Consider the following 17,289-nt stretch of genomic DNA (forward strand, 5'->3'; position numbering starts at 1 on the left):
GTACTATATTTGGGTTTGTCTAAAATCAAAACTGATGTGGTCTTCAGCAATCAACCTGCAAAACCAGCTGCATAGTTTAGTCAAGGTATCACTAGGCATACTTAAATCCTGTAAATGACACCATGAGAGCAAGAGCCGGAAATTTAAGAGAATACACCCCTATCCAGCATAAAGAAATGAAGAAGAGTAAAGTTTTAAAGTACCAGATTTTGTAGATTGTTCACCAGCGGGAAATAATTTAAATTACAATTTCTATTTTTTTGTGGTTATATATTTCCTAGAGATAGCAAAAACATTTGTAAAATGAAGTTGAGCTTAACATCATGCTTGACTGGATAGACAAAAATATTACAGTAGCTTGGTTATGACCTATTTTTCTAACAAGGAAGGAAAAAACCCACTGACGGTCATGATTGCGGCTTCCTGGTAGAGGAAGGAATGCAAGCTGCATTACACTGAAGGAAAATGCAGTTGGGGACCCCAGAACTGGGCACTGCATTCCAGGTGTGGGCTCACCAGCGCCAAAGAGGAAGATCACCTCCCTTGACCTCCTGGCAACACTCCTCCTAACACAGCCCAGGACACCATTAGTCGTCTTTGCAGCAGGGGCACATGGCTGGCTCATGTTCAACTTGATGTTTACCAGGACCCCTTAGGTCCTTCTCTTGCAAGGCTGCCATCCAGCCAGTTGGATACCAGCAGGTATTGGTGCATGGGTTTGTTCCTCTCCAGATGCAGGACTTTGCACTTCCCTCTGCTGAATTGCAGAAGGCTCCTCTTGACTCACCGCACCAGCCTGTCAAGGTTCTTCTGAATGTGAGCACAACCCTCTGGTGTCTCAGCCACCCCTCCCAGATCCTGTCTATGTGTCTCATCCTTCCTTACGCTGCACAGCCTGCTGACTTCCTCTCGTAAGCTCCGTACTTGGTGACAGCTCTTCAACAGCAGCACACCTGCACAAAAGAAGGCCACCTCTCCCTACCTCAGAGAGAGGCCATAGGCACTCTCAGCAACCTGGGACTTGCAGGGCTGCATCCACCATCTGAAGCTCTGTCTGGGCTAAAGTCTCTGCCCTGGCAGTGACAGATGCTCCACAACCTGGGGAATGCACCCTGTGGCATATCACCACCATATCTGAAGGTTTAGGCTGTTCTGAACTCAGATCAGGACCCCTTCTTTGCACCCTTCCGCATAAACTGCTGCATCTGTTGGCTGTCTCCAGGAGCTGTGCTCCAGACCTAGCTGTTACTTAGGGCTCTCCCAAACACGAGCTAAAAAGGTGCATGACCATCCCTAATCATCAGCAGCTGCAACGAAGGCTCCAAGCAACCTTGGATCAAGGGCAGCCGACTGCTTCTCAGAAGCCACTAGAGCTTCCTCAGGCCCACATTCCTGTGGCTCCCCTTACCTTGCCCTTACCTGGCAGCAGCAGGCACTTTCAAGTTTCTCAGAGGGTTCCCAGGAGTCCTCAGATGATCCTGGGCCCTGTCCCCATAAGCTACCAAGACAGAAACCAGACCTTTGTCTGTTCGCTGCCTCTGGTAGCTGCACTCAGAAAGCTGTGTTCTAGGCTTGGCTCTTATACAGACCTCTCCCTAGCCACCAGCTAAAAGTGTGCTTGACTTCCCCTAACCTGGGGGCAGGCAGATGGAACATCACCTTGATACACTGCTACATCACCTTGATACATTTATGCAGCACATTTTAGACTGGCTTAAAAGGCACTCTGCCTCAAGAGTTTAATGAGACTGGTGAGATGACATTTGATTGATTTGATTATGCTTTAGGGTCAGATCAGTTTTATTTCGTTAATTTGGTACAGACTGGCTCAGTCTTCCATTTGAAGCATATGAAGAAAATAATAACAAAAAAGTGCTTTGGAGTTTTGGAATGTAAAAGAACAGATGCAGCCCCGATAGGCTATTCGGTTCCTCCCAAAAGGTATCTTCAACCTAGTGTGAGGAATTCATTTCCCAACTGCCAACTAAATTTTAAGAACTAACTTTCTGCATCCCTGGTTATAGCTTAAGTCACGATCCCCTGTTGTTAATCAGTTAAAATGTTTGGATATTTAAATATTCATCTTTCTACCAATATCTGCAAAAATTAACTAAAAAGCAGGGCTAAGCAGTCTTGTGTCCATGCTTTTGAGTGACGCTGCCCAGTAGATTCTGTGACTACCAGCCTTTGTGGTTGGGGATTGGACTGAGGATCTTAAAACCAAAAAAGCCACAAGCAGGTAGAAAAGTCTGCTCTAAGAAGTCACAGCAGTATAGCTAAGGGTCACTGTTGACTCTTATCCTGTATGGATCAACACAGAGGGAAATTCATCACATTTCCACCAGCAGGCTATAAACCAGCAATTTCAGCATCTAGTCCAAAAACGGCAAGGACATTTTTCATAAGTCATTCAGAAGCCAAGTGCCCTTATTGCTTAACTGCTCAGATTTCAAATCTCTCATGTTCACATGGAACAGTTACGACAACAGCATTCAGTGGGCAAGCCTTATGAAGCTTAACAGAATACTATAAAAAGTCAACAGCTAGATTTTCAAATTCCAAGCGTAACTCTTGTTCTCAAGTCATCTGAATTCCAATCAAAACCAGTGAGTTATATAAAAGGAATCACATAGCAATGAAATTGCCAATTGCAATCAGCGTTTTGGCTGAGAGTTTTGATGTAGGTTGTGGAGGGAGATTTAAGACAATGGATCCAAACATTCCCTCAGCACACAGTTTTCTTTCCCACTACAGAGAAATTGACTCAATTTACATTGGGCAAGTCATTTGAATACTAAGAAAAACTAGTTTGTAACTTTGGTTTACTGACAGAGAACAGAGAGGCACTCAGAGAACCTAGGTTTTCAGTAATTACGGAAATCACCATATGCACACACATATCCACACTTCTCAGAAGTCTCATCACTTTTTTAATAGGTCATATCTTGACTCAATTGTAACCACTACACATGGCTAGAAGACTAACCAGAACAAGTTCAATAGACTGGAGAACCGGAAAGAGTTAGCATTAAGTGCACATCACTGGCATACAGCACTCGGGCATCCAAGTGTAGGATAAATACCAGACTTTTATATGACATGTCTTGCTAGTCTGGAACTCGGCAATCAAACTAGTTTAATTCATAGCTTCTCATTACACACAAGCTGCAGAAGATCTTTAATTTTACTGAAGACCTTCCCAGACCACAGTGGCTTCCCTACTCTTTCTTTGCACTGAGTCTCTCTGTTTTCATCCATCCACACTTGTGCTTACCTTTTAGTAGATGTTCAATGCTTGTTTTCATATTTTATGGGGAAATAATAGAAAACAAGAATAGATGGCATTTTGTGAATATCAAGTCACTTTTGAGAACAGCTGTACTCCATGCATTCTTTACAGCAGGGTCTGTTACTATGGTCTATTAAAGATGGATATACAAATCCAAGGAGACCTAAAGAAGCAATCAACAAAAATCAGGAATCAAAGTGGGGATTGTCCCTGAAGACAGTGGCCCTGTTAAAAGCATTTACACTTGTTTCACTTTGCAGTCCAGAAGACATCATTTCTCTTTTCCCTCAAAACTGATTGATTGCTTCCCTCAAGGCAAGTGTTACCTTGTGATACACTTCCTATGCTAAAAAGGAAGCCCAGACCTCTCTGTTCCCTGAAACAGTACCTGTTCAGTCCCAGCGAAACAAGTATGCGTGAGCGTTAAGAGCTACTAATCTACTTTTTAACTGGATTAAAATGCATCTGTATACTTTAGAAGCTTGATAATACACCACTCCAAACACCCATCAGCTCTTCAGAAAACTCCATAATTTCAGTGCTTCTACTTTACAGGACAGCAACGCAGCTGCCAGTTACCTTATAAACTGAATCACTCCTGGAAGTAATGTTTCTCATGGATTCTCTCCTGGGAGCAAATGCCAACACAGACAAACTCAAACTAGAGAATACTGTCACTACAAGTGATTTAGATTCTTTCACAGATAATGGTCTTTGGAGACACCCGAATCTATCCAAACAACCTCTCAACCTCTATCCACAGAGCCTCTCATTAAATATAAATGCATTATTCAGAAACTAAAAATCACAGACAAACAGGTATGCAGTATCACAAATTCCCTATTAACAAGCCTGTTGTCCTGAGGAGGAGAGTACTAGATGGATAAGGAGAACGAATTATAAAATGCGCAATGGGCATATGCGAACATGTAAGTGCATGTGCCTAATACAGAAATCATGTACAAATGACATTTTAAACAGCAAATAAATTCTTTGGAAGTAGAGTTCTCAGAGACAGTCCATGGACAATTAGAGCACTGTTTTCTGAGCACAGCTTAAAATTTTGGGTTGGGGTTGCAAGTCAATTATAGCTTTCTACATAATCTTTCTGACAAACGAGTGTTCTCCCTTCTGTGTTGCCATTCTAAAGCAGGAACAAATGAAGATGATAGTACAGTTTAAAAGGCATTTATTTTCAGAATCCATTTACTTACTAGGCTTAAGATAGCCACATTTTCTAAATCAACTTCCGGGCACTTTACAAGACAAACAAAAACACATTTGAGGAATTATTTTCATTTTGAGTAGAGCTTTAAAGTTTGGTCACTATATTTTAAAGTTCTTTCAAAGGTTAACTACAAATCCAATTGTACATAAATACACATATACTACATATTTATTATACCTGTATATATACACACACACCCTTTTTATATATTATATATGTTTAGAACAATCAACTTCCATACTTCTGTGGGCCTTGAAATATTTTTAAGTAATCCAGTACTGAGGTTCAAAGGTTCAGATATTTATCTTGTTCAAAACTTAGAAAATTAGCTGGGACAGAGCTAGAGATATGGATCACAATCAAGACAGAGTTTAAAGAGTCACTGAGTACTGTAACTGGCCACAAATGCGTTCAAAACCTATGGCAGAAGGAAGAAAAAAAGCTGCTCTCAATTACCACCCCCCAAAATCAACCTCCACTGCCCTTGGATGGGAAGGTGGGAATGCAAGTATAACCAGTGGAAAAACAGAGGTGCTCCCCTTTCCTAATCCCAGTTGTTCACAGTAGGTACCCGAACATCATTAAAACACTGAGTTACACTGCAAGACTGTCACTATTGTGTTACCATCCAGACTATTTTCAACCTAAGTAGTTACTCTGCAACCGGTGTGGTGAGAGCTTATAAAACCTTGCTCTTCCTGATAAGCTCTCTCCCTAAACAACAGGAAGCCTTACAAAAGACACATTTACATATATTAATTATGCACGATATTTACATAATTAAAACATGGACAAACATTCCCCATGCTGTCCAGTGTTTCTCAGTCTGTCAACAATCCCTGAATAAAGGCACAACATATCCCTCCCTCCCTGTTACATCCCGGTTTCAAAGCTGATCGACTGCAACACACCATGAACCATAAACAATCAAAATGCTTAATTTTATGCCTAAAAATGTTCTACAGCACCTCGAGTTTTAATATTCATATTATTTTAATTATCTTTGAGTGTCTCTAAGAACCTTGAAGAAGGTAAAGCAACAATACGTATGTGTAGTGCATTTTAATTCTGATAAAAGACTTTATTTTGGGGCAAATCCTTTTCTGTTGCCACAAAGTCAATTGATTCTTCCTTCAGTTAAGCAAAACTTTCAGAGATTATTAAATTTAATTTTTGTTATTTATTAAGTTTAAACTACAGCAATAGAATTCTTAGACCACAAGGATACTGTTTCAAAAATACTAAAATTTTCCAGTAGACAAAATACAGTACTTTCTCACCCCCTCATTGAGGTTTTTAAAACAAACTAAACAGGTAAAGGAGGAGTGCTTTACTTGCAGCACTGAAAATGAATCATTGTGCAAGCAGCCACACCCTGGAAAACACTCTCCAAAGTGATGATGGTACAATTCCTGGGACTTTCCTGCCAACTTACTTAAAATAGCGTTTTTATTTTGACAGCTAATTTTTGCATAAATCAATGTTTACAATCAATGTCATAATTTCCAAACATACCAAAATTTTACCATCTTGCACTCTCATGTATGGATGCATTATATGACTTGTTCACAATAACTGAACAAGGGTAAAGTCAGAGATCTCAGTTTCCAGGGTATCCGTCCAAGGCTCAATCCAAATTTGCTTAAACCTATTAAGCTACTATCTATACACAAGTGTCTGTTTATAAGCAGCAAGGAATAAACTTTTCTTTATGGAAGCTCTCCTTGCTTGGTTCGTCTTCTTTATGTAGTTACTTCCAAATGAAACCAGAAAGCATATGTTATGGCAGGAATTACACTGAAACTTGTTTCGTTCAAGCCAGCTGATTGGATGAAATCTTCAATCACAGCAACATTGTGAAGTTGCAGTTACTATGTTTCTAAGCTAAAAACTGAATAAAATTGTTTAAATACTCACAGGTACAGCTAACTACTGCTATCCAATTCCTCTCTTACACATTGCTTCATCTTGTACCCATCCCCAACAGTCACGCGCCATTGCAAGTGACATGCCCCATCAGCATCTCAGGAGAGTTAGGACGTGGATTTCTGCCTTCCTTGCCCGACTAGCAAAACATCTTTCCCATGGTTATTGCAACAGCCCACCCACATAGACAATCTTATTTGTGAGATGGGACTAATCTGGACTAAGACTTTGGAAACCTGACATTTCAAAACATTTCTTTAAGCCAGCTTCTGCCATCATTATAACACCACCACCAAACTGATACAAAACAAGGAGTTGTATGTAGTGCAACTGATTCCACAGAGCAACTTCAGCTCATCTTTCCGGCTTCCCATTGTTTTTGTCTGATTGAGGGGAGAGGTGGACAGCATGTGTAAGCTATCTGCCAAAACACCTACTGCCTTCTATAGCATTACTGTCAGAAACTCAGCCCCTCATTCTTCATGCTTTTCTTTACCAGTCTTGCTCCTTACAAAGTGAATTTTCCAGCCACTTTAAAATGCAATGAAGCCATTTTTGCAGAGGTTTGTGTTGAGAGCCCTGTCACTCCTCCCTTCTGAGCTCCACAGTGGCTCAGCAAGTCTACCTAAATCTATCTACTACCATAATCTATGTAAATCCACTACTATCTAAGTCTGACTACTGCAGATTTAGCACATAACCTATTGGCTTGATACTCTGCAGACTATTTTAACATGCAACACATGCAGAAGTGTAACAAAACTGCACCTTCACATGAAACCATGGGGAGGTGGGGGGGTGGCAGAGAATCATTTAACCATATATTACTCAATAAATCAGAAACTAGAGGATGAACCACAGAAGTCTTCTCTACTTGCACAGCTAAGTCAATACCCTCAGTGGAAGAACCCAGAGAAAAGAGAACCCATTCACCATCTATAAGCTCAGACAAAAGAATTAAAACCCAAGAAGCTCACAACACTACACGCTTTCCTTCCAGGCACAAAAGGTACCTTTTTGCCCAACAGCATGCATATGAACAAAAGGAATAATGAAGGGACAAATCATCTCAACCAAATGCTCAGAGCCTGGTTCTTCACAAATCTTTCCTAAAAGCGTAAGTTGCAGAAAAATTGATTGGATGTCATGTTGTGATGCTTGCACACAGTGCCATCAGACAACAGTACAATGTGTCAGAAAACATGTTAAAAAAAGCATATACTGAAACAGGTCTAAGATTTACGTATCATGTATGTACAGAAATTTCAGTCTGTTGCCAGAGAGATCACAAGCAGAAAGAAGTATTTCGGTTTCATCAATATTTGGTAATGCACAGAGGTGCATGCACAGATTAACAAATGCAACTGCTGTTTTCGGTTAAATGTTTCCTTTGTTTCCTATCTACCACAAATATCAAGACTAAAGCAACAAATCAAACACAGTTCTCTTGCTTTCCACAGTTGTAACAGAATTGCACAGATACTTCAGAGAACATAACAAAGATAGAACTATATTATTTGTTCCTCAGTACAATTTCTGAATTTTTGACTTACGGAAGTATTTCAAGGTCTCTTCTATTTGCTCAGTTGTTAAGTCAATATTCGCATCAGGGGAAATGAGAGGTGTATGAAGCCAGTCGTCGTGGTCATAACCATAGATTGTATCTGCTCTTAGCTTATAATGAGGCAGCTGCTCTTCCAGTAGACTGATGATTTCAACTTCAGGAAGATTGGTACTATTGCACACATCTGGTAAGAGAAAATGAACAATCTCTATTAGTGACTTTAAATTTGGTACTATACACACAAGCTAGCAAAGATGTCAGTTTGTTTTGGTATCATCAAGATTTTTCTGTATGTAGAGAACAGCTATATAATAACCAGACTAGCACAAATGATCCCAAAACAGAATACTTACTAGCAGAAAACACAAGGGCATGCTCTTAGGTGCAAAACCCCCCACCTCTAGCAGCAGCGAGTCATCTATCACAGAACAAGATGGGGGTGGGAGCGAATAGAGAGCAAGTATGCATTGACCAAGACAGGGTAGTTACAACCTGGCTATGGAGAAAGGATTAGTGCATACAGGAATTCACATTTTTTATGTTCTACTTCACAGATTACTTTTAGCTTGCAAGCTTTACATATCTCCTTAATTTGGTCTTTCACCACAGTTCAGTACCACTGTATTTTTTGCCTTTGCTGCTGGCAGATTTTTCTCAAAAAGAAATCCAGGATTGCAATAGCAAACAGTGTCACAGTTCACACTTAAAATGCACTGGTAAAGCTGGCTGCAAGAAATTTTATGGAACCTTTCGACACTATCTCGACCTGCATTATGTGGTAACAGTCCCTCATGTTCACAAATATATCAAGTTTGCACACAGTTTTAAACATGGATACTGACAGCTATCAGTTACTGCAAAAATGTTTGAATTAAAATTGGAGATTTAAATTTAGGACAAAAGGGAGCTGAGAAGTTTTAACACAGAAAATTCCAATTCAACAACATAAAAACTTTTTTACCGTAAGTATGGTCAAACATGGGAACAAGGGCATTGGGAGGCTATGAAATATCCCATCTTTGGAAAGACTGACAACTCAACTAACCAAGGCCTTGAGCACTCACTTTAGAAGACCTGCTTTGAGTAAAAGCCAGAACACATGACCTCCAGAGGTACCTTCCAATCTATATTATTCTGTAATGAAGAATTTTTTGTGTTTGTGAATACTCGAAACAGGTATGATCATTTTAAATACACACATTATAACTATCATAAAATTAACTACAACGTCTTGCTAATAACTATTAAGAAACAGAGCAACTCCTGCTAAGTTTTCCGCAAATACTTTGCACATCAATCTGAATTCCCATTTCTATGCCAGGACAAAAAGAAGAGAACACCACAGCCCCTCACCACCACCCCCACACAAAATAAGAAAGAGCTATCTAAGCCTCTTTTGGAAGAGCAAGCACTAAGAAAAGCTGCTCACATGCTGTGTAATGCAGCTCCATCTTTAACCAGTGCTGTAACTCTTGCAACTGTTGTTAAGACTCACTCTGCAGTAAACAGCGGAGACTGTCAAGGTCCTGAGTGTACCCGTAGGCCTTCACTGCCCTGACCATGCTCATCGAGGACCTGACCCAGCATCCTCTGCCCTGTGGCCCAGGAGCCTCATTTAAACCCAAGCCCCCTGTCCTTCCCCGTGCAGTGCTGTAGGGTAGGCCTGTGCCCAGCTCTGTCCCCTGCTGACACTGACTCATTGCCTGGGCTTCCTAGATTGACTACAGACCCACTCAGTACCTGGCGTTTGTCAGATGATCACTGGAGAGCCAATTTAAGCATTACTGCCTGCACCTCTGCCCTTCTCAGGAGCAAAGGGACTGGGCTCTGTCAACAAGGAGCCCTTCCCATCCTGTGGTCACACTCAGCTGCCGGCAGGGCTGTAAGGCCGCCCCGCTCTTGCTGCTGCTTGACAAAGCCACCTGTTTTCACAAGAGAGAAACTGCTTATTGCAGGCCTGATGCAGACCTGCAATTTCACTGCAAACTAGTGGAATCCACCTCTGCCAGGGGAGGGGAAGGAAGGAAGAATGGGGTAGTACTGCAAACTTTTCTATAGACCATCAACTACCTCTTTTTTTTAATCTTCTAATCCAGAAATTGCATTGTCATAAGCACTATCCCGACCACTAGAGATAAAGTTTTATACATATATATATATATATATCTGTCTTTAGATTACTTAATTGCTCTCACTGTCAAGAATATGAGGTTGACTTATTGTTGGGGTTTTTTTGGGGGGATAGGAGGGTAGAGTACTGTTTGGCTGAACTGTGGGTTCTCCTCTTGTGAAAAATGTAAGAGTCTACACAGCCTGACTGAGCTAGGGGAACTCTGCTCTGGGGAACAAGGAAATAAGAACGCTTGAAAAATTCAAGCCTTTAGTGTCTTTCTGCTTCTAATTAGTATTTCAGAAGAAATAGACTGACTTCATTGATGAAAAGAAAGTTTCAGGCAAATAATTTTGCACAAAGAAGTACACTGGTTTGCTGTATCATAAGAAGTAGTAAAAAATGGAATGCAGAAGTTACCAATAAAATTTGAGGAGGGAAAAAACCCCACACATGCACACACACAAAAGAAACCCAAACGGTTTTATTGTGGAAGAGAAATCCACCGGAACGAGAAGGACAGACAGTAAAGAAGTAAGAAATATTGTGGAATACAAGTCAACCAAGACAATTTTTCTGCTCTACCATACAATACATCCTGGGCATTTCTGAGCAATTCAAAAGGCCTAACAACTGGAAAAGATATTAATGAATAACTGGAAAGGCAACTTATTATGATGCTATTGTCATTGCAATTTTCAAATCTGCATACCAGCAGGAAACAGGAGCAGGCTCTGATGTAATTGCCTATTTAGAAAAACAGGACACCGTAATTACACTTGTATATGACTAAACATTAGTTCACCATTCAAATCACAGCCACAGTCTCGGTGCTACAATTACACAGTCTTCCCCTTCACTTTTCCTCCCCTCCCTTTTCTGAGATGCAGGCACTTGCTATGAGAAGGTACCATCCCCCATCCTGAAACACCAGTTACTTTTTATAGAAGACCCTGATAGTTTTTATTAATATTTCTGATTAAAATTGCAAAGATAAAAAACTATGTTAAATAACTGCTCTACTAAGAGCCATTAAGACATCATTCGTGTGTTATAATGAAGTTAACTGACATCCAACAGACGTAAAACTGTTGCATTTCCTCTTGTCCTAAGTGGTACCTTCATTTTATTGAGTTAGACATAATACCATAAGCTTAAGACAATTAACTGATCATAAATAAAAAAATGATACAACAAAACACAGTTAAACCATATCCTTGTAAGTTGCTCTGTTACAGATTTTGGTTTTTGCAGTCTAAAGTGATTTTAAACTTGCCTTTTTCTGGACATCCTTGGCAAACAGAAACTTCTACAAGCAAATTACAACCAACTTACATAGCTAAATGAATTATGAACTCATGATTCTTACTAAAGCATGGGTCATTCCAGGTTCTGCTTTTGAAGGAAAAGAGTTAAGCAGAAAGATTTGCTAAGGCTCTTGCATACTGCAGAACTCCGCAGCTTTCAGCACTTCATAGAAATAACTAAACAAACAAAAAAATTTTGTTAATTCTTTTCCATACTATTTTCGCAAGTAACATGTTCCACTGCTTTGCTGTCATCTTAGCTTAAATATGGCACATGCACAAACACCCCACCTCACCTATTTTGGTGCAAAAATAGGTTTCTCCATGCCCTGTTCCTCAGCAAACAAAGAAGTTGCTCGGTCTGCTTTGCAGTAGTTTTTGACATTAGTCCTCCTTGTCCTCTCTACGTTTTTCTAAACGAGATTAAACCAAGTTCTTTTAAAGACTTATGTGCTGATGATTTCGTTCCTTCAGTTTCTAATCTTCTCTTTCAATAAAGAAGATTCAAAACTGGGCAGAATACTCCAGCTGAGCTCTCTTTTGTATTTTTATTCCTCCTTCAGTAAGTATCTCATGGGTAGTTACTAATGGATTACTTATTAGCTTGTTCCATATATTTTGATACATTGGCATTTGACTCACTGGTGTATTTCCCCTTCTCTGGGCTCCTAAATCTCTCTACCACCTCCCTCCCAACTTAAGACAGACACTGAAGTTTCACTGGTTGTTTCGGCTTGCTCACATTTCCTTAGAGGAATTTTTATCAGACTTGCTGATCTGGATACGTTTGACTATTTCATCAGTTCTCTTTCTTCTAGCCAACACCTCCATCCATACAAAATGCACCAAGCATAGTAAATTGGCTTTTAATTATGGAAACTGAAGCGAGGGTGGCTTTTTATTTCTTTCCTTTTATTTTTTCTTTTTCTTTTTAAATAATTTTTCGTGCAGGAGGGGAAGAGATGTAATTTTTAGGACAACCACATGAGGATAAGAGCACTCTTGGCTATTTTCAGATGTATACTTACACCTCTCCTCTGCTGACAAGTGAGCAAACGGTTGATCAAACAAAAATGGAGTGAGAGGTCTGAAACAACAGGGGGTGACTGTATCGAAGGGGCACAACACCTCAAGGACTACCACCGCCCCCTCTCTGTGCACGTAACATCACACAGATCATAAGGCATTGTGTAGGGTGCTGTCACCCACTGCCATCTTCATTCTGCACTCACACAGCCATGAAACACATCAGGTCACTTCCCATACAGTGTTAAATATATATTTAGCTGTCAGTGTTATTTGGATGGGTGGAACTATGCCACCACCTCATGACCAAGCAATTCAACCTCAGCTGAACTAACTTCAACTCAAGCTAAGTTCAACATGAACCACAGCTGGACAGATTTGAAGATCTCATTCCAGACAACACAGTCACCTAGAGTGGCTCACCTGTCACATTCCATTCCCTGCCAGGCTTTTGGGTTTCACTTGTTTACAGCTATGACTGAATAGACATATCACACTGTAGAAATAACATCTAGCTTGACTGACAAAGAAGGAGCACGTATTCGATTTCAGTATCAACTTCACATAAAAAGTAGCGATAAAATCAGAGAAAAGAAATTAAAACAAAGAGAAGGGACAAGAGCAGGGGCAACAAGAAAACCCCAAAACATAACAAAACACATTCACAGAGGAAACAAATGCTACAAATCTCAAAGCCTGGTATCTGCAGGAGTATTTAGAAACACAATACAACACAGCTTATCAGTACAGTCATTGCAGGGAACATTAAATACTTAGTTTCTTTCTGTCTGAATTCTGGTCCAAACCCTCCTCAATCTTCATGGTCCCATGGGTTTGTTTCCAAGAAGAGGATGGCCTCTCAAGGCTCGAGGGCTCCCAGGTCTCCACTCCACAGACGCTGCTGGCAGCAGACACCGCCACCTTGTGCGAGCAGCACCTTACTGCCTAAACCCCTCAGCCACAAGCGACACTCGTCAGCCAGGTTCTTGTTCATAGCCCATTGCTCTAAATGGAGCAAAATCATTTCTCGTAAACCCAACCCTGCCACGAACCATGCTAGAGCCAGGGTATCAGGAACAGTGTGGCCAGCAGGAGTAGGGAGGTGATCATGCCCCTGTACTCGGCACTGGTGTGGCCGCACCTCGAGTACTGCGTTCAGGTTTGGGTTCCTCACTACAAGAAGGACATTGAGGTGCTGGAGCATATCCAGAGAAGGACAACAAGGCTGGTGAAGGGGCTAGAGGACAAGTCTTATGAGGAGCGGCTGAAAGAACTGGGGCTGTTTAGTCTGGAGAAGAGGAGGCTGAGGCGGGACCTTATTGCTCCTCTACAACTACTGGAAAGGAGATTGTAGTGAGGCAGGTGTTGGTCTCTTCTCCAAGGTACCCAGCGATAGGACAAGAGGCAATGGCCTCAAGTTGTGTCAGGGGAGGTTTAGATTGGATGTTAGGAAAAATTTCTTTACTGAAAGAATAGTCAGATATTGGAAAAGGCTGTCCAGGGAGATGGTGGAGTCACCATCCCTGAACGTGTTCAAAAAACGTGTAGATGTGGCACTTTGGGATATGGTTCAGCAGGCATGGTGGTGTTGGGTTGACAGCTGGACTTCATGATGTGAGAGGTCTTTTCCAACCTTAATAATTCTATGATTCTATACAAGTCAAGACAAAGAAGACCACAAGAAAGCTGCCCAGCGACAGAGAGGTATCATTTCCAGAGCACTGCACTCCAGAGTTGTGGTCCTGATGGAGGCCAACACCTTGCAAACAGCTGTGTTACTCTGAAGTGCCTCCTCCAAGAACGATTGCTGCACAGAAGCAGTGTGCCCAGCAGAACGGCTACACTCTAGGCGTGACCTTGGGAAGTGCTGGGCTGCTTGGCACTTTCAAAACACAAGCTTTGGTCACCAGGTTGTATCATCCACCCACCCAGAATATCTTCCAGGGGACACCACTGCATCACCACCCAGCACCTGGTGCTCACCCAGCAGCGGGTGCTCAACCCACAGCCAGAAAGGGGCAGCCCAAATACCCTCTCCTCCTTAAACAAAAAAATCAAAGCAAACCAAAAAAGGTCTCAGTAGTCATTGTCAGGTAAATTCTTTGATTTCCCACAACAGAATTAAAGCATCGTAACTTGTCACAACCTTTTCAGTCAGTTCAGGAAAGGGAAGTAGGTAAGAGCATAGTAACAAAAGCAGACGAGAGAAGCGAGGAAACTCTGGAAAAAGCAGGAAGAATGAAGGTGTCTACCACTTTACTTCCTGAAGCCACCTATTCCTCTCCCTGGTTTTCAGTCCTGTCCCATTTCTCACATATATATTACACTTCCCCTTGACACTTAGCTCTCTAAAGTTTAAAACAGAGAAACTTAAAAAAATTTTTTTTTTTAAATGGCTGGTAAATAAATAATAAATTAATTTTTTGGGGGGGAAAAAAGCACACTATACTTGGAAAAGGTCAATTTCAGCGCTGGCTCCCTACTAGTTAAGAAAAAGGAAGGTTCTCTGCAGAACAGGGCTACCACATGGAGGCTAAAGTCCAGCTACATGTAATGCAAGAAATTACAGTTCATCAACTTAAGGCTATTTCATGCCAAATACTAGTGAATCTTCATGACTGATTTTACTTCACATGATGCATATACGCACAGAGAACACAAACTGAAAGTCTGTGTCCCTTCTCAGAAACCAAGGATCAGTAAGCACAACAAATTTTTGTATCCCTGTATGTAAAACGACACAAAATTCTGTAGCACATGCAACATCACACAAAAGAGCATCACCTTCTCTACTATTTAAGGAGAAAATGCCCTGTTTAAAAGTCTCAATGTATTCAGCATCTCACCCATTTTTAAAATGGTAAAGAAATATGCAACTCCGTAATATGAAAAGTCATCCCATTCCATTGGGCTGAGAAAATTCTGGAAAATCCTTCCAAGAAAAGTCACCTAATCCAGCTCGACAACCAGCCAAGAGGCCACAACTACATTAGGATTCTCCTTTCTCAGCAGACCACAAGCCTAAAGCCTAATCATGTTCCAGGGATGTAAGCAAGAAAGATGGTCTTTCTCTAGATGCTTTTCCAGCAGATATTTCCTGGCTGCTTGAAGCAGTCCAATAGCCTCATTTTCCCAATGCTTTCTGTCCATTTAGACAACCACGAAATGGAGTGAACTAGTCATTGCCATTGTGAACAGATCTACACAAAAATGAAAAGCAAAAGGGTAGATAAGAAACTTCAATGCCACAATTAGGCTGATAGTCTACTGAAGAGGGAAACATAGCCTGCAGTCATCCATTATTTGAGCCCCATAGGCCCACACAGACACAGGCATTAAGTACTAACTGGGGTCCAGAATTACAAGTATTTCTTGAACATTATTTAACCATTACTCTGCACATATACCCGTAACAGGCAAAACCCCAGAAGTTACCATATTCCTATTCAATTTCAGTTCTAGGATAGCCAGAATGTGGCTAGTTATACTGAAGTCTTACAAACACTACTGCTGAAACTCAGGCCTGCGCACACAATATGTGCGTTTTAATGTAAAGTGTGTGATTAGCTTCTAGGACAAAGAAAACTACTTCTAGTAAAAAGAAAATTCACTGTCGTCCCAACTCATTGACTTGCCCAAAGGGAAAGATAGCATTCCACACATCAGAAGTCTCATTGCTGGATGCAAAGGCCAACTGATGGAAGAAGACCTCTTCAACAAGACAGCTGTCTCATACCTTTAAAACTCAGACTCCTCAAACAGCCAGGACGGCTTCTGTAACTTGACTTGCATAACACGACTTCGGAATTCCAAGTCCTGCCATATCTTTAACCAAAGCTGGTTAAGCAGCGGTTCTTCTGCCTCTAAACATGGACAATACTGCACAAAATCCAGTCTTCCATGGGAAAACAAAAGACCCCATGCCAACCTCAGGTATTCCCATTCTGGGCTGCCACAGCAAGGTTTCAGCTGACTTGTAACTCTGCACTGCCCACAGCACTTTGTCTTGCACACAGATCTCAACTGGACTTCCCACTGTGCGTAGGTGGAACACCACAGGAAAAGCAGGCAGTATTTATGGTAGCCAAATGGGCACACTGAGTCACGGAAGAGGAATTCTGGATGAGAAGTCCAGCCCACAGAGAAGAAAGAAGCACCCAAACAAGGGTTCTCATCATATTTTCTATATAATACCATGTGTCACTGCAGTTGTCTGCCATTTAATATTTTAATTCATATAAATAGGTACTTATAAGTACAAGGATAGGAGTAGGAAGGAAAAAGACTTCAAGAGTTTGCTTTTCTTCTCCACCCCCACTCCCATGCCCTTTCCCCTGAACAAATCCAGCTTCGTCACCGGGAAAGAAAAAGTCCATTCTCCCCATAAGTTTTAAAGGATTTGTGCAAGGGTGGCGAAGCTGAACAGAACACAATCACAATTCTTCCTTTGCTACAAAGGAAAATCGTTATGAAGGATCAGACGATTCAGTATTATCCATAATGCTAATTCATTATGCTTATAAATATCTCAAGGGCGGGTGTCAGGAGGATGGGGCCAGACTCTTTTCAGTGGTGCCCAGTGACAGGACAAGGGGCAATGGGCACAAAATGAAGCACAGGAAGTTCCGTCTGAACATGAGGAAGAACTTCTTCCCTCTGAGGGTGACGAAGCCCTGGAACAGGCTGCCCAGGGAGGTTGTGGAGTCTCCTTCTCCGGAGATATTCAAGACACGCCTGGACGCGGTCCTGTGCAGCCTGCTGTAGGTGACCCTGCTTCGGCAGGAGGGTTGGACTAGATGACCCACAGAGGTCCCTTCCTCCCTTCCAACCCCTAACATA

The 17,289-nt window shown here is 41.4% G+C and overlaps 1 protein-coding gene across 7 annotated transcripts in view; it reads right to left on the reverse strand.

Annotated features, from left to right (window-relative positions):
• Positions 1-17,289, reverse strand: part of TRAK1 (trafficking kinesin protein 1) — a 145,879-nt gene that overhangs the window by 66,287 nt on the left and 62,303 nt on the right. For 6 of the 7 annotated variants that reach the window (XM_075418812.1, XM_075418814.1, XM_075418817.1 and 3 more), the window contains exon 3: positions 7,997-8,191. Coding sequence is in view for 4 of the 7 variants with exons in the window: in XM_075418811.1 (XP_075274926.1) it covers positions 7,997-8,191 (195 nt within the window). In the remaining 3 variants the exon portion in view is untranslated. Of the gene's footprint in view, positions 1-3,274; positions 3,410-7,996; positions 8,192-17,289 lie in introns of those variants that run through there. The other variant, XM_075418815.1, reaches the window with a different exon arrangement.

This window comes from Opisthocomus hoazin, chromosome 4 (assembly GCF_030867145.1).
Source record: "Opisthocomus hoazin isolate bOpiHoa1 chromosome 4, bOpiHoa1.hap1, whole genome shotgun sequence".
NCBI classification, from domain to species: domain Eukaryota; kingdom Metazoa; phylum Chordata; class Aves; order Opisthocomiformes; family Opisthocomidae; genus Opisthocomus; species Opisthocomus hoazin.